The sequence below is a fragment of the Pygoscelis adeliae genome, unplaced genomic scaffold (genome assembly GCF_000699105.1).
Source record: "Pygoscelis adeliae isolate BGI_AS28 unplaced genomic scaffold, ASM69910v1 Scaffold226, whole genome shotgun sequence".
Taxonomy (NCBI): domain Eukaryota; kingdom Metazoa; phylum Chordata; class Aves; order Sphenisciformes; family Spheniscidae; genus Pygoscelis; species Pygoscelis adeliae.
This window is the reverse complement of record NW_008824983.1, coordinates 228,787-247,545: the sequence shown is the minus strand read 5'-3', so window position 1 is coordinate 247,545 and position 18,759 is coordinate 228,787. Positions and strand designations below refer to the sequence as shown.

At 37.1% G+C, this 18,759-nt stretch overlaps 1 protein-coding gene across 1 annotated transcript in view; it reads right to left on the bottom strand.

Moving 5' to 3' along the window:
- Nucleotides 1-10,925, bottom strand: part of ANKRD28 (ankyrin repeat domain 28) — an 83,005-nt gene extending 72,080 nt beyond the window's left edge. The window contains exons 1-2 of the mRNA XM_009325699.1: nucleotides 9,479-10,925; nucleotides 8,290-8,373 (exon numbers count right to left, since the gene is read on the bottom strand). Coding sequence (XP_009323974.1) covers nucleotides 8,290-8,373; nucleotides 9,479-9,595 — 201 coding nt within the window. The 5' untranslated portion in view covers nucleotides 9,596-10,925. The remainder of the gene's footprint in view (nucleotides 1-8,289; nucleotides 8,374-9,478) is intronic.
- Nucleotides 10,926-18,759: the final 7,834 nt, after the last annotated feature.

Here is an 18,759-nt window from a genome sequence, read left to right as displayed (position 1 = left end):
ACTTTATGAAGCAGGAGAGCCTCATGACTCATCATTTCATCAGGCTGGTCACACAGGAAATGGGGGTTCCTGTTTGTGGTGGAAACATTAAGAAAGTTTAGTACAGAGACTGTCTGTAAGCAGAAAGCAATACAGTACATTGACATGCACATTGGACAAAAGTCCAAGCAAAAATTTAAGGGGAAAGAAACATCTTGCTCTCGTTCTACAGCTGTATTTTATTAGAAGTCCGTGAGGAAACAGGATAGAGATGATGAGTGCTACCATTAGTCTCTGAGATTATATACTATCTTCTTCTCTCCCATACATATGAAAAATATATTTGCATATACCTCATGCAAAATGAAAACATACCAAATTCAATAGAGCCATTAACTATTTAAAATGCCTCTATCTAATTACAAAAGCTCTCTCAATTCTTATTAGAGACCTGTTCTGAGTAAGAGATAGGTATAATTATCATTATTTAGATGGGTAACAAAAATCATTCAATAAACAGCAGTGGAAGCGTCTGAAGGCACACTCAGCTTGTTCTGTGATTTACGCCCATCCTGACTTTACCTGCTCTCTGTGAGGTCTCACTGCCCCCCATTTGCCCAATACAAGATTTCTCAGACTCTCTGCTCCAGCACCTGAAGCTGGGTTCCAGGCAGAGGCTGCCAGGCAGGAGCTGCTGCACTGAGTCAAGGCTTATGTTTCTCAGCTGTGTTTTTCTACTGGGGGGATTCTCATTATTAGTATTTTGTTTATACAGGAACATTTTATTTCCACTCTGACCTCCTACAGTTATTTCAAAGGACTGTTTTCACTGCCAATTCATTATATGCTTACTGTCATTAGCATTATATAAGCTACCACATATTTTAAAATATATATATATACACACACACTTACATTTTATATATAACATGTATGTGTGTATATATATAGGCACACACACGCACATATGTGTCTTTTCAATATACAGTTCTTATCTGCAGGAAAACTCACAGTGAGTCACTGTGCTTAATAATCCAAAGGATCAAACTGAATTAAGATAACTAGTATCAAACTCTAAGTTATAACTCATCCTATGTTCTCATCATATTGAAAAGTCTTTCAAGCTCACAAATACCTGTAAATTTTATCCCCCAAATCTGCTACACTCTAAACTGGAAATAAAAACAGATTACAAATAATGTTCAACCAAGCAGAAACCTTTCCAGTGGAAAAAAAGAACAACTCCAAAGTTGAACAGAATTTTAAACAGATAAATAATTTGGAAAACTAGCAAGCAATTTTAAAACAATTTTTCCTCTAGATCTGATCGATAAAACCTGAAGCTATAAATCTTAAGAAATGCACTAGCTATAACTAGCACATTATAAGAAGTGGGAAACTAAAGTTTGTCCTCATTCTAAATCTCTGACAAAAAAAAGTGTTCTCAATGGCAGAAAACATGCAAATATTTCTATGTACTTTACTAATATATCAAGTGTCACCATTTTTCACTAAATACTTCTTTGCTATGATTAGAGAGTCAAGATATTACAACATTTTTGGAGAGAAGGTCTTAAATTTCAGATTGTTTTTAATAGGTCTAAACTGTGCACTCCTCCAAGATATTATTACAGGTACACACTCACATTGTCAGTCTAGATAGTTCAAGTTACAATAATTACAGTGTCTCTTTATTAAATGCTTGTCTGCAATTGGAAATCAGCAAAAGACCCAATTAAAAAAAAAGTGACGGATACTTTTAAAAAAGAAAAGTGTACACCAGATTGAAACACTTGAGCAACGATCATAACTAAGAAAGGAAAGGTTCATACCCTGACCTATTAAGACAGGAACGAAAAAATAAATAAATTGTGCTCTTCAAAATATTTTACTATTTTCTGGATGCCTTTTTAATTCCTCCCTCACATTCAAATCAACAAACCAGAAGTTAAGAGTTTCTGCCTGCACAGTCTGTCCTGCCAGGGAATACAATAAGATGCTGCTCACAGTACCAAATACATTAGTGCAAATTTTTGTTGCCAACTTCAGCTGCCAACAAAAAAGTCCTTCATGCAAATAGTCTACGTTGCCTGCACGAACCTGACAAAACAGTTACCAACACTGGGTTCAATGCATGCCTGAGACACAGACCAGTTAGCAAACCCGTAATCTCTCATCTCTTCAGAAACACAGCTTCAACAGTTAAAAAATGTGCACAATTCCTGCTTAGCCTTTGCTACATTATGCTAGCTTTTAACTACTTTTTATTCTCACCAGTTCAGATACAAAAGCCACACGGTAGCTTTGCTCTGATTGCCAGAAGCTTTATCTAGTAACAAGAGGTGTTATAGATGAATTGGCCTGGAAAATTATTTCCCCACAAGCACACTCCAGGTGGAGTAAATCACAGACCATTATGAAACATCACAACACTTTTCTGATCAATAGTCATAGTATTCCTGAAGTGGAAAGGAGCATGATTTGGACACGCCTGCCATCCCATTGCTTTTACCTGGCCCGTGCAAATCTCTGTGCAAAACTGTCAAGGTTTTCCCTGCTGTTTTCAAAACTACTTCCACTCCCTGTTAAAAACAGCCTCCCTGAACCCCCCCAAAAGCACAGAAACATGGTATTGTAGATGAACCATCACTATTTGAAAAGCATCACGTATTAACCTGCTCTGAGCGACTTCTTCCAGTTGTCCCAACCAGCAAATTCTTACACTTACATGACTCTTAAGTTACAAAAGGCGTAACTCAAACAATTTATGCATAGCAATTAATGCAGAAAGACGTTTTTAGAGGCATAGATATGTCAGACTAAAGTGAATTTACATTTGCAGCTGTATGCACGCACACTTTTATCAAAAATCCACATTAATCATTGGTAAAACAATTGGCTACAGAAAGACAGTGAACATAAAGCTAAAAAAACTCCTAAAGATTATTTTTACCTCATTACACATTATGGCTTTTTGCTTATTTGTTTTTAAGCAAGGCCATAGTTACTTATGTAAGTTTCTTTGCATTAAGAGATATTTCAATGTAATTGCTGAATTAGACAGCAATTACAGTTTTCCACATAACGACATACATAAAAATTCTTTTAATGTATGAAATAGGTACAGAATTTATTTGTATTATCAGAACATTGAACTCTACTAAATTTTGTAGAATATTCTGTATTTCAGCCAAGTAATTCAGGCTTTCCTGTTCTACACTGCACTCTCAAGTCTGCAGAAAAAAACAGTTACCCCACAGTTCAACCCACAAGATTAAGTATAAAGCCAAGAGACCATACATTCATTACCTATTTTTTCTATTTAACCTCTTTCAGGACTTTGCTGACCAATACCAGCATCACAAAGAATCTTTCTTGGTTTTTAAACTGTGCTTTAATTTTCATTATTAATTCCTAAACTACTAGGATATTTGAGACCCTTGATAATCTAACTCTCCCGGTACCCAGACCCAACGCTGTATGAGAAGTCCTAGACTTGTCACTAGACTAACAAACCAATTTTCCTCCTCTTTCAGTCTATGCAATGACCTGCAGAGTAAAATAAATTAAAAAATTTAACAGGTAATCAAATAAGACACATATCTTACCCTAGAATGACATCCAGCAACATTCTCCTAGTACGCAAATAACACAAACAAGAAGTTACGCAAACCCACATTTGGCAGGACTGGGAAGGGAGCCCACATCCCTACTGCAACAGTCATCCACACAGCAACCTATTGCTCAAAATAACGAAGTCAGATACATACACTTAGCCCTCCTATTTGTACCTAGCACTTTGGTGCTACTGGATCATATCCCTTGCCAGTCCCAGGAACAAAGCTTGGGATTTATGGGCAACGCTTCATTGCTATCTAATACAGGTGGGGGCTGGGGAGGGCAGACAAGATTGATTGGTTCTATTGTTTTCTTTTCTTTTGTTTTCCCATATTCCCAAAATAGTAGCACAGGTGAGCTTTTATTTTATTTTTTTGGTTACTTACTACAGAACAGAGCCATTAAATTAAGAGCTGTGCTGGATGGCCAACAGTCCAGAATAGAAAGCATACAGATAACCTTGATTGCTGCAGTCCTCAGTACAGGATGTGGAATTTCATTTTCCCCATCTTACATTTTGTCTTGGGAAGAAAAAAAACAAACCCCCCACCAACTCACACAGAAAACAGTTTCATAGTTTAAATCTATTTTAATCTCACAAAGCACAATGAGCAGTAAGATACAGGTGTTTCATGTTTAAGTTACTTATCACATATGTTAATAACACTATTTTAAATAGGAGCAGTGAGCGCTTTTGAACACTGGGAGAGATCTGTGTGATTTTGGGATTCCTCCAAAAAGAGCACTTGTTTGACTTTAGCCTGAGAAGAGCAAGGGGCACACTGACACCAGTTCCAGAGAGGATCAGATGTTTACCCCCTCGGCTAAGATCAAGTGCAATCCGGTTATAAAAACTGCATATTGGGTTACCTGACGTATCACTTTTCATGGCAAGAAATATTACCCTAATAGGTCTAGGAGGAGGAAAAATTGTTCTGATTTTGAACAATCATTTCAATAGTCAAATCTGCAACCTTTAAATCATTTTTGACAGTGAGCTGGTATTCCCTCCACAAAATTATATTCTTAACAAATAGCTGAGATGAAATATTGCATTTTCGTGATCTTTTAAACCGAACATACATCATAAAAGTTTTGGTTACAAACAGAAATGGCACAGTTTGCAACAGTAACAGGCCTACAAATCTTAAAAAAACAAACAAATCCTGATTTATAAAAGGTAATGCTGAAATCATTTAGTTAGCTAAAACTAACTGCTGAAAAGTACATAAAACTCAAACCAGCCATACTAATCTAATCAGCAAGAGCAGGAAGTGTTGAGGATCCCCATTAACTAATAAAGAGCTATTAAATGTGTCAGTTATCACACAAGATTTTCCTTACTGCCAAGTCTCAAAAGCTCAGGATGGTACCAAGAAATAATAATAATTTTTTAACATATATATATACACACGCATACACACACAGAGAGAGCATAGCAAGAGCCATGCATATAACAGAAACTGTATCAGGCCTGACATACCTGATGTGTGTGATTTAAGCCTGATTCATGAAACAAACAGCTACAGTTTCTCAAGCTTTCTTAGGGAAGGGGAGGGAGAAGCAACCCCTTCCCCTCTGTTTTTTCCATTAAATGGAGCCTCAAGAGCGTTCACCTTCCAAACGATACATTTGATCACAGTTCCTATAAATCAGTTTTGTCTATAAAAAAGCTGCACACTTCCAACTTGCAGAGAAGGTGAGCCTTTTTGAACCACAGTTTAAGCAGCTAGGGATACACTCGATTTGCTCTTTCTTCACAAAAGATTATAACTGCAGAGTGGAATACAATACATACTTGCTAAATCTAGACCGAGCCTGTGACTCGAGAAGGCTGGTGTGGCATGAGCAGAGAACAATCTTCTTCCTGAAAAAGCCCGTTTGCTATCAGTACATCATCTTACAGTTGCACACAGCAACTCATGTGATGAAAGGCCACCCATCTCAGAATCTTTCTAAATATAACACTAAGGTACAAGAATAGGAATAAGGCTCTAATACAGCCCAACCTGGGTGCAATCTTTAGATATTACTATAATATCAAACAGTTACCACAACCTAGCTTTGGGAAGCCAAATACACAGATTCAACTCACTTAGCTTTAAAAGAGTATTAAGCCAACTGCAATTAATGTCAAAGATAACATACCCCAAAAGCAAAAAGGTAAATGAAGCTGGATGATAACAGAAGGAAAAAAACACCCACTTTTCATCAAGATACTAACAACTTTCCTAGATGAATGTCACTGTCACAACAAAGACCTACAACAGCTCTATCTTCAGTTCATTTCTGGGCAAAATTAATTTGCAGAACCCTGCTAGGTCTCCAGTTACAGAGTCCAACCCATGCTCAGGGGAAGGGAGGAAGGAAGGAATCTCAACTATTAGAATACAGACTGCAAAATAATTAGTTGCTCTTGAGAGGGGGAAATGACTCTGCAGAAGCACTGGAGGGAATGACTCTGGAATTCAAACAACTGTACTGAAGCACTTGGATAGCAAAGTGGAAAAAAAAACCCCAACACATACACTGGTCTAATACGATCCGCAACGGTCAAAACAGTTTATCACGATCCTTCCCTTTATTAGGAAATATATATATATATATATCCACTTCATTTTCTTCACTTTTTCCCTCCTTCTGTCCACACCAATTTATAACACATAACTAAGGGGACAACTTTGGATCTAGACTATGTAGGGATATATTATCTCCAGCCAAGTACATACAGCAAACGAAAAACCCAAGGAAAAGAACAAAACACACATGCACAAAGACAGAAAGAAAAATCCACTAGGCAGTTTACTTCACTTCTACCAAACAGTGGGAGAATTTATATGCTCGTTTAGTCCCAACAAACAGTGTTTTAAGAGATATATGTGAATGTAATATTAAATACTGTAGTAGGACTAGGAGTGCCATGGTAGGTAGGAGTGGTCATGTGTACTAAGCATATGCCTATGCAGAAGAAGGTGGCCATGAAAAAATAGCATATTTGTTCTGGATGGATTCTAAATACACCTTGGGTGTTACTAGCCTAAGATGCACACACGTTCTGTTAAAGCAAGATGCATCCACAGAAAGGAATAAAAAACTAAGATGTAAAATGTAAAAACCTCCAGACTTTGAATCTACCTACAATATTTTTCTTCACTGTAACTACCTCGTAGTCTGAAGTAACCCTTTTCAAAAACATCAAACAATTAACATGCTTTCCTATTTAAGCACATCTGCTGACTTCATATTTATGGGCAACTGTTTGACAAAACTTGAGATAGAACAAAAAACCAAAACCAAACCACTACCACATACATACTGAAATCTAACAGAGGCTTTTGTAATAGATAATCAAAAAAGCAGAAAGATACTAACCTAACTTTGTTTACAGAGACTATAGCTATGAATGCTAAACCTGACTTACACATGGAGGAATATAAATGAAACAATACAGACTAATCAGCTTTTAAAAATAAAAATGGCAATGTGACCGGAGCGTACATATGAAGAAACTGGAAGGATACACAGCTAATTCTCTCTTAACTAAACAGAAGATTAAGTCTTTTGATCTTATATAATCCATCATACAATCTTGCTTAAGAACATGCAAAACTACTGAAAAAGGAGAGGAAAAAAGTCCAACCTTATCAAACAAAATTTTAGCTTTGATAGCAAGTTTACTGAACACAGGGTCCTACTCAAGCTCTTCAAGACAATGGGAGGGTTCCCTTATACTTCAGCTGGCATTGGTCGGACAGAAATTCTGCAGAATGCTTTTAAATGTCAAAATGCACATGCCAAACTAAATATTTGCTTTTGGTTTACATCTCTCAAGAAGAAAGTGTAAACAATTATCATGGTCTTACGCTGGCCACTATGTAGCATCTAGATGTTATCCTTTGCTTTTTAGCATCACTCTTGTTCTGATGCATTTGGAGGAGAAACAGCTACATACATTCCCATAGTGTTAAGCCCGAAATGGTTTATGTCAGTCTGCTTTAATAATCAAAGCAATTTCTAATCAATGTAAAGAGTTTATGCTATATTATCTTGCATTGTGTCAAACATGTGTATTAGAATTTTAATAGAAAGTAAATACAGTAACTGCATGCTGTTCAAATTTTGAATTTCACCCAATGGAACAAACTCAATTTCATTTCAGTACGATTTTTAAGTCTGCAGTGTCTGGGTTTGCAGCACCGCAAATAGGACATATAAACACAATCTCTCATTTTTACTTATTAATATATTCATTAGGCTTCCCTTTCTAAAATCCACTACCTACTGAAACCCCAGACTATTTTCTTGTAATTGTCTAATGTATACTATATGCTGTATTTAATTTAGAAAGAATCAAAGTCTACATAGCATCACATTTAACAGTCTGACCTTCTAAAAAGTCTGATGCAACTGTATAAACAAACTTTTCAGTTACCCAAGCACTGCAGAACTAACATTTGAAAGGAATACAGAATTAGGTCTTTACTATCAACACAGATCTACAAAGCTACACTCCTCCTTCCCAGTATTAAGTATATGTATAGGCTTTACTTTGCCTATTACGTAAAAGCAATAAAATTTACAGCTCACAAATTAGCAAAGTTTTAAAGTGATTAGTAAAGCACAAAGCTATATCAAAACAAAATTAAAATGTATTCAGCTGTCCTGGTTTCAGCTAATGAATTTTGTTTTTACCTGAAAATTAACATCTTCTTTCTTAAATATCAGTGCTCGAACTTCATCAGGATCTCCATTAAATATAGCTTGAACCAATGGTGGCTGAAATGAAGAAAAAACACATCTTAGAATATAACCCCATTTTAGTTTTTAGTGAGACACATATTTGTTTTTTGGTACATAACACAAACACAAGATGATGACAAAATAAAACATCCCAGGCAGTGAAATAAAGAAACCAGCAACAGTATTTAGAATTGAAGAAATTCCAAGTTTTAAAAGCCTCAAACAGACGAACATACTAAGTGAATGAAATATATTAAAAAAAAAACAAAAAAGGCCAAGAAGACTAGCTTATAAGAGCTGAAAAGAGAACTCCTCATAATAAAAATTAGGGCTGTTATGTGCTGCAAATTCTATACAATATCAGCAAAGAAACCCCTTTTACATTAGCAAGTGACTAAAGTTACTAGAAGTTTTCTCACCTGTTTAGACAGAGTGGAAAAGCAAAGTGCATCAGATAAGTATGGTAACAAATTCACACTCACACACATCTATTACTAAATATAGCAGGATTTCTTAGTAAGTAAGAAAAGCTGCTGAGGTATGCTAGCAAGATTTAAGTCAGTCACTTGACAAAATAAAATAACTTAAAGCAATAAAAGCACAGTCCCAGAATTATTTTCCAGAAATCATTTCCAGAAAGTGGTAACTTAAATCTAACAGTTACATCAAAATTATGACTTATGCTATTTTGTATTTTAGCTTAGAATTGCCCTTGCTTGATGTACAATATATACTCTATCAGTTCTCAAAATAAACACAGCATATTATTGCAATACAATGATTACATCAGTTTCTAAAGTGGTACTGCATAAATGTACCATTGAGGAATGAGGAGTGGAGCAGGGCAAAAGCATTTACTTCAACTACAGTTTACGAAGCCCTCTAAAAATCTTCTGCTATTATACAAGAGTTGAGATCTGTTATTGCTGCACCATAAATAAAGTTACATGAAAAAGAATGAGCCCTCGCAAATATTAATTCTGCAACTAAGTTTCAGCTTTTTCCTCTTTTGTATAGGCAGTTTTTACCACCTTGTCTTGTTTCAACATCATGCATATTCATGTTAATCTTAGGAAAATTACTGTTGGTATTTGCAACGCTATTACAAGCAGGAAATATGCCAACAAACAACATGCCTTACCAGCACATTTCCAGAGGGCGATGGACGTAAAGATACATTTTCCTGAGGTAATTTGGAAATAAATGTAGGAGAATCATCTTCCACCTCCTCCAAAACAACAATACAGACTCGACTCATTCGATCCGTTTCAGGAAGCAAAAGCAAACAAAAAAATGCCACCAACAGTATTTTTGGAACCAGACCGCAAGTGTCACAACAGGGACCATAGAGGAAATACTTTCACCTGTTTCACATGCCCTCACAAACTTGTGAGTGCTACCGCTGGTGTATTAGCATTTAAAAAAGGACATTCCAATCCCCCCTTACACTTCATTTTTCAGATTTAAACACCCTGAGATGTTCAAGACAATGCTGAAAAAAAGTCGTTCTTTTTAAAATGAAATTTCCCTAGGCATCGAAACCACAATAATGAAACTGTGGAACAGTCGATAAAAATATCCCAAGATCCAATTCCATTTGAACAGCGCTCACTGTCGCACACAGCTGTCCTTTCACAAGCAAATTTGCCTTTGTTAATGTCACAACTTCCACGGCGTCCTTCTACCCCCACAGTGAAATCATTGTTGCAGAAGACACGACACCGAGGACGGAACAAGGAACAATTGCCCCGAGAGAGATGGCCGCAGCTATACCCACTCCTGCAAGGTCAGTTTTAAATCAACCGTTGCAGGCTTTCTGGTGACTGAAAATAAACGTGCCTTCTGATCATCCTGTCATTCTACAGCTTCCTTTCTCAATGTCAAAAACAGTCCAGCCAGTAAAATGCATCCCGTTTCCAGCAGTTATTCAGGACCTGCTTAGAGGAAAATAATTCTTTCCCATGCAAGAAAAATATCTGCAACGTACAGCACGGCTGCAGTACATTTACATGCAATGAGTCAGACCACAGGGACAATGAACTCCTTGAATAATATTGCCAGTTGAATCCAGCCTCCCCAAACAACAGCAACACAGACAGCGTTACTCCGTCAGGGACACAAGCAATGCAGAGCGTTCATTTTCCCTTCACCGGGCAGTAGCTGTGGCTTCTCCATCAGGGAATGCGTTAGGCAGAAATACTGTTGAGGAAGAATGCTTCAGCAAAACAAGCTAGCTACCGTACACAAAAGCTCAAATTACTGCCTTAGACGACTTCTGCAAAAGCAGTTCATCACTCAAGTGTTTCTTTTGATCATCATGTGAATGCAGTTCCCATGATAGTCTTCATTCAGATTGAAGGGGAGAGGGAAAAAAAGGAAAAAAATCAGAATCCGTACATCTTCTCTGAGCCAACTTTTTTATCCGAACATCTGACACTGTGCCAACCTGATTCTCCTCTTTAGTTAGAGCTTCTGCTTATCAGTTTTTTTCCTTGACAAATTAAATTATACAATCAGCAGATAGCCTTGCAAAGCTTAAAAAAAGCCTAGCTGTCCGAGCCGCTCATTAAAAGCCCGTAGGAGCAGAGCACAAACCACCGCCACGGCAGCATTGCCACTGCGCAGCAGCCGGGGGGGCAGCGACTGCAGCCTGGCAGGATGAAATGCCTAGTAATGCTCACATGTCACACTTACCAGAGAACCAAAAAAAAAAAAAAAAAAAAATTTTTTTTGACAAATGCAGCTGAAAACGTAAAAACCCTATAACTGAAGAAAGAGCGACTGTTTAATATTTTCCACTAAAAGCCGCAAAGAAATCTGGTGTACTGGCTCTGCTGACTAACAATTTAGGCAGTAAACAATTCCAGCATTTTAACTGCTTTCATATGGCACTGGTCAGAGTAGCAAAACAGTCCTTGCTTAACTCGCTGAAGACAAGAAATTCCCCGCATAAATACTCTGAAAATTAAATGAAAGTAAAACCTCTCTTAAAGTAATTGGCTGACTATTAAAAAGCCAGCTATTAATGACCAAACCCATGGGTTTTTTTGCAACTAGTATAGACAAACATACCCTCAGCTTGAAAAAAATTACATTGAGTATAATTTAAATAATATTATTATAATATTAATATTATTATATAACATGATAATTAAAATATAATATAAAGCCTTACAACTTGCTGAATAAACATTTCAGCTGGAATCTGCCTAAATGATGCTGGTTTGTATTATGTAAATGGCTTCTGTCAAAGTTGCTGGATAAGTGTCAGTGTTACAGGAACAGAGGGAGGGTTTTTGTTCCTGCTGTTCAGTATGAAGGCACTTCTCATGTCCTCCAGTGGCTGGTAAGATCAGAATTTGTCAGTGGTGAACAAGTTTCTAGCTCTTCGATAAAGCATTTGCACTCAGGTTTCACATGTGAATCCAGGCAAAAAGACAGACAGGTTTAAGTGGTATATTAAATGGTTTGGATATTAACAGACATGAATTCCCGCCTTGGGGGCCACAGGCAGGAAAAGCTCACATCACCACTCTCTTGAAATAATGTCTATGGTAGCTTCACTGCAACATAACAAATTGCTTAACACACACCTACTGACACTTCATGCGGGTGAAGGTTTTTTAAGGTCGAAACAGTACCTTAGCCTAGGGCTCCCCAAGCTCAGGACTGCTGGCTTGGCAGAACATAGCACCAGTTTCTGATTCACTGTGAAATATCAGATACGATTCAAATTTCCCAAATGTTCTCATTTACAGCATGTGACTAACAAACATCTTTATAAATACATTCTGTTCATTATATAGAATCCAGTTGTTTTGGAATTTCATACTTTTGGTCTTAATTATGAAAAAGCAATTGTTTGTACACTACATTGCTTTGTTCTAGCGTTTCAACCATTTATTAAAAAGAAACAACACAGATTCACACGAATACATATGACAACTCATGCTCCTCCTGGCCACAGCAAAAACAGTTTAAATAACATGCACATTCTCAAGGCTCATCTACTGCAACAGCCTACTGTCTCATAATGAACACAGCAACCACCACCTAGAAAATATTTTGCTTTTTATTTGTGAAAAGTGTGCTAAAGAATAGACACTGTAGTTCACTTGCAGCAGTAAACATTCATTTGGAAAAAAAAACCAACCCCAGATTTTAAGTCTACAAGCAAAGTACACTGACAGAATGCATACTTGGTTTTCATACTACACACACACAACTGTTAGATAATGATATTCTAGCTAAGCCCATATGTTCAGTGTAAATGAACACGTTTCAAGAGCCAATAAGTTTATATAGTAAGCAAATGCTAAGAGTTCCGTAAGTTTTTTTTGGAATTACCAACTGGACATGTTGCTAGACAGAGATAATGCCCAGTTTAGTTCAAATTATCTGGAAGTGGTCCATTTTTTTACCTTTGCAATTAATGGTCCAAAGTACACTTAAAAAATTCAGCTAGAAATTCAACAGTTACCGTAAAAAGTATGGGACTTCACACTCAATTAATTGTGAAAAATTCAGAAGAGTTAAGAATATTTGAATCTACTCTGATAATTATTCTAGAAATCTTACCTATAATTAAAATAAAATTAATAAAAACTATTTCCAAAAGCAAGTTAACATATTATATCTTGCATAGCATCATGTATTTTTGAATGGTGACATTACTATGGTCAAAGAGTCAAAAGCCAATATGACACAGTTTGCATTAGAAAGAGAACTAACATAACTGAGTCAATACTATATTGATCTTGATAGCAATCTAAACCTCCTAAGTAAGCAGACAAAAAAAACCTACTCATGCTAGGAATTTGTATGTGCAATTATTTCTGTAACCAAAAGGCAACCCAGCTCTAAAAACACTGAACTTTTGCTTACAATGAACTAGCACTTGGAGGTTACTTAAAAGAATAATCTTCCCCCCCTCCTACCCCCTGCAACTGAAAGTAGTGCGCTCAACTCAGTGGAAACACCATCTCTAATTGTCTCTTCTTTCAACTTCAAGAATCATCCAAGATATCCTCTGGTTTGCAAAATACACGTTTCTAATGCTACCTAACAGCTATTCTGAAAGCCAAAAGCTAAAGTTCACAATTCTACTGAAAGAAACTAAACTAAGGTTTCAGTTTTTCAGCAGACGATCTAGACTAATAACTTTCAGTGAGGAAGAAGAGATTATCTTTAGGAATCATTACAGATCTTTACGAATGCATGAAGAAAGAATATTGCATCTGTCTCTCAAAAAAAAAAAATTCAGTTTAATAAAACTTAAAATAAATGAAGACAGCAGGTCACCAGCATCCATCTTCCCCAAAGCCCTCAAAAGTTTCCGGATTAAATGTCACATATTTCCTATAAGAAAGTTTATTAAACAAGTAGTAGGAAAGAAGAGTCAAAAATGGCCTAACTTAAAAAACAAGAATGCCACGTCTACTGAGGCTTAAGGGTTGATCTATCCGATAGCCTCTGCAGTATCTAACTATTAGCAAAATAATATCTCCATACTTAACTTTAAAATTTTAAGGAGTGCAATGGAGAGAGAATAAAAAGAATTTTCAAGTGGACAATAGTGAGGATATGTATTTTTGCAAAAAGCAGCTTTGTGTTGACAAGAGCTTTTTGCAAATAAAAAAAGGCATTGCATTTTCAAACAACACTTGTTTTTAAGTAAATCAAGTTCCAAGAGTCTTTCACAGGTGCATATAAAGAGAATATATTGCAAGAATGCAGCCTGAACATTAAAACATGGATGACAGCAGCCATGTCTGTACCAGACAGAAAAACCATGAACTATGAAGCAGCTAAAAATAGTAACCTTTTCTATAGATCTACCCTTTTCTATAGGAACTGATCAGCAGAGGACTCCAGTAGGACTGCTGGTAACACTGAAAACCTCACTGAGGCACATTCAATGTCAACAAACCTACCCAGATAAAGATCTCTCTCTTGCCAATCAGCATTTATCAAGTCTCTTCTAGGCAGAGATTAATCCAACTGGTTTCATTTACTATTTTGTATAATTAAGGATCTAGGAAAGGAAGGAAATTGTTCTGTCAGGTTCCACTAAAAATGAAAAAAAAAGTAAAGCCAAGTAAGGCTTATGAATTGTTTTTTAAACAATCTGTATCAGCTCTGCAAGACAAAGACCTAAACCACAGATTTCTTCAGAAGACAAAGATTGCTTATAATAGCTACAGATGTAAGCGCATAGGCATGTCCCGGTATAAGCAGATTTTTATATAATTTACCTAGAATATTTACTAAAGTGTTGCCCACACACAGACAGAGATGAGTGTTCAGCATCACCATGAATATAAGCTACAATACTTCTAGAAGCCTTCTGAGTCACTCATTTGAACTCCTCTGCTGTTTCCTCCCCACTCCTGAGGGAATGAGGTGGAGTCAGGAAAGAAAACGGTCTAAGGCAACGAGAAATTACTACCTTTCTTCCCAATTTTGCTCTGTGTATTCCAGAGCACATGCACAGCTGGGAAGCAGACAAAGGAGACTAGTTTTAACCTCCAGACTCCAGATTTCTGCTTCCAAGGAAAAGCAAAATAGCTTCCCTTGCACGTCCTGCATACCATAGGCAGTTCTCACTTCTTTTTCTTATGCAAGTATATAATCTCAATTAATTGACAGAACTATCTTAATTCAAAGAAAATACATGACTACATAAAACTTTGCAATTAATAAAATCCAGTAACTGAATAGTCATCTCAGCAAAAATTGACACACAAATATGACAAAGAAGAAAAATAATCCAGCATTCATTCTAACTTCTCTCTACTGGAGCAGCATAAGAAAAATTAATAATGCAAAATGCATGTTTGTGATTGAGATGTAAACTTAATTTGTATACTTAAACTGTAACCTTTTAAAAATACTTCAGAAATATAATCTGATCAAAGAGCAATAAAATATCTTAAAAGTGTTAAAAATCTATTTAAGCAATTTTCTCTTTAAGACTTCTTGCATATTTTATACACCTGAACAATACACTGGTAGAGAAACTCTTGGCTGAAGCACGTTACAACCATCATAGTACAAGATAAATCAACACCTTTTTAAAAAAAATGTAGCTCTGATATCTATAATAAGTAGTCTAGCAAGCTGTCTAAAGAACTGACATTCCTAAAAAAACAGAAAAACTAATACAAAGACCTATTTCTCTTTAAAGAAAGTGGAAATATGAGGGAACAGCATCTTTCCTCATGACTTTCTAGCTAGGATGTCACCCATGACACTTCCCTTTTTATTAAGGCCAGATTTAACTTTACTGGCAGGGGTTTTCTTTTTGTGCTCTTGTAGTGTACAACTCTAATCAAAATCAACGATCTATTCTTACATTAACAGACAGTGCATAATAGAATTTCTCCGATCTCTCTGACTTCAGATTCTCAAGGTACTTCATAAAAAGTGTATGTGCTCTGGCTGGCGGCTCCTATTGATTCATCAGCTGCATCTAACAGCAGTCACCTCCCCGACTTTTGACCAAAACGGAAGGCAGCTATTACACCCAACAGCTTTCCAAAATAACAACCATAGAAGTCTGACAGTAGAATTGTCAGTCTTAGAAAATTAACTAGAAGTGAAAAACAACTCCTGTCTCAGGGCAGAGAGACCACAAAAAGATCCATCTATCCACATATTTTGTTATGCATAGTTAAGATAAGTCTGCATCCACGAACACAGACAAATAGATGTAGACAAACTACTTTAGGTAGTGCGGTGTGGGTTTTGGACAGGAGACGGGTTGGTTTTAAAGCAACTTCTCTTTTTGGAGAAGGTAGGTGACTGAAGACGACTTCTATTGGAAACGGAGAAGATGATATCTCAAAATATCAGTTCAGTCAAAGACAGAAGAGGGCAAAACACTTCAGCATTTGTTAAACCCACGCAAACCCACAATTATTAGCTGTACGCTTAAGTTCTTTTTGCAAGTATGACAGCTTTAAAAAAAACGTTTTCATAATAGGAAAAACAAGGCCCACAGATCGGTTACAGGTATTTTCACCTGTTGGCAGAGCAAAAGGCAGAAAAGCCACTGATAGCAGGAATACTTCTGGCCTCCCTAGCTCCTTCCAGCTCAGACCACGTCCACAGCCAATTTTGTTTTCTGGCACTGAAAATGGCATCAATTACAATAATAACCATAGTATCCTTCCAGGAATAATTACTGAAGGCAGCAATTTCAGCTGTGCACACCAGCTCTAAAAGCAGAGCTGAAGGAAACAAACAAAACAAAAATCAAGGCTCAGTCTCAGCAGCCCCTGTTTGCTCTTTCACGTGTCAGCTGTCCTCTCCCCAGCACTACCCAGCCAGTTGCTGGGAGGTGAGACTGGACAGGAACGCAACAATAGCGGAGCAAAAAAAACAACCCAAAGACACTGGAAGACATCAACCCACTGTCACAGCTGGCATTGACAGCCTGATGCTTCAGGAAGCAATGCTATTACATCTTCCCAAGGAGAAGAAAGAGATAAAGGTAGCTTGGCTGGAGCAAATGAATGACTGCAGAACTCCTAATCTTAGTTTTATATCATCTATCACATTGCCTTGAAAGTGTTTATACCAATAGCGCACACACTCTTATAAATTAACTAAAACATGATCCTACTAAATTGTATTAGGGCAGCTGGTAAAACAACTAAGAGAATTCCCTTTGGGCATGTGGACACCGAGAAGAATTAGTACATCTCCTTTGATCTACAGTCATGCTCTAAAGACGAGCACAGGAAGTGCTGATTTTATGTATATCCCCTTTGAAAATTTCTTCCTGCAGTACTGCTTTTGCAGAGAAAACAGAATCAAGCTCATCATTTATTACAAAAAAACCTAACCCATGTCACAAAAGGTCAACATAACATTGTCTTACTTTCACCATACAATAGACCTGCTTTTCCCTCTTCAGCAGGTATTCTGGGGCTTGCAAACACAGCGCAGAGTCTGGGCTTCAAGAACAGATGCTATATGCAAAAGATCACCACAGGCCTCTCAGACGCTGCATCCCTGAACATCAGTAGAACTCCTTGGGGTTTTCTAAAGTATGGCATAGCAGGCTTAACAGCTTCTTCTTGCTCTCATGCACTGAAACCAATTCCCTATGCATTTGGTCTGTAGGGCCAGTCAGCTTCCCCACTGAGGCTCATTTAGCTGTATGGGCTAAAGACAGTAACCTTTATCCCCACTTTGCTTTTTTCTTAACTTTGGTTCTTTTGCTGAAGGCTGGAAACCCCCTTAAAGGAAGGCAGCACAACACAACACGCCCAGATTCAGCACTGGACAGTGCTGGTGTTGAGATTGAAAATTAGGACATTCTAGCTGGAGCCAAGAAACCTGGAATAAAGTTTATCATTTCCTCATTAAAACTCTGCCGGATTGCCATACTGCTGAGCTTCTGAAGAAGCAAGTGTTAGTCAGGTAGATTTCTAGAAACGACAGTTGCTCTGCTGCCTATGACAAGTGACCAATCTGATTCTATCACTAGCTCCACTCTAAATGATGACATAAAAGCTGTCATTGCAGCATGTTTGATGAGCTGGGGATGACAGACAAATCAATTTCCAAGTCACATCAAGGTTATTCCTCCTAATACCGTTCTTTAATTTAACACAGATGTGCCATTCTCCTCCTTTTCCCCTTCTCTTCCCCCTATAAAACTCATTAGCTAACTGATTTTTTTCAGCACCGTTTCAGTTACACTGGAGTATGTATCGCTTTTGAGTTATGCTCCAAGTTATGTAGAAAGAACAAAGAGCCCTGAATTTGACTAAGAGCGTATGAAACTATGGAAGAGATTCGGGTTCATAAAAGACGTTTTCATTTTAGCAGATAAGACCACCAGCAGGTAGCCATTTAAAAATATAACACAAATCCTAGTGTTCTACAAGACCTTCTACAAACTTGAAAAGTGATTCTCATGACTGAATTTTCATCCTGTACCACTTACAGAATTTAGGCAGAAAAATCAAGTCAGTTATGCCAGTCAGTAGAGGGCTTTCACAGTTTTGTGTCACCAAACACATGAATCCTCATGGGTAAGTTACCGTGGTTACAAAATGTTTGCTTTTATACGTTTGTCTGAAATTCCTATGGAATTCCCACACAGCCAAAACCAGCAGTGCTCCACCAACATTTAAGAATTTGAGTCAGAAACACATACTGCTTCCGCTCAGACTATTATCTGGGAAACACTAAAAAAATGATTCATACCATTTTGAGCCATGGAAGGGAGGAAACAACATCACATTCAACTATTTAAAACCTTCAGTGATGACTCACATCAGCTTAGGACATTTCCAGAATCGGCTGCTGTTCTCAAGTAACAAATTGCTGTAGACTATTGAAGAAAATAAGCTGTTGACTATTCAAGAAAATAAACAAGACCGATCCGCTTTCAACAGAACCATTCAA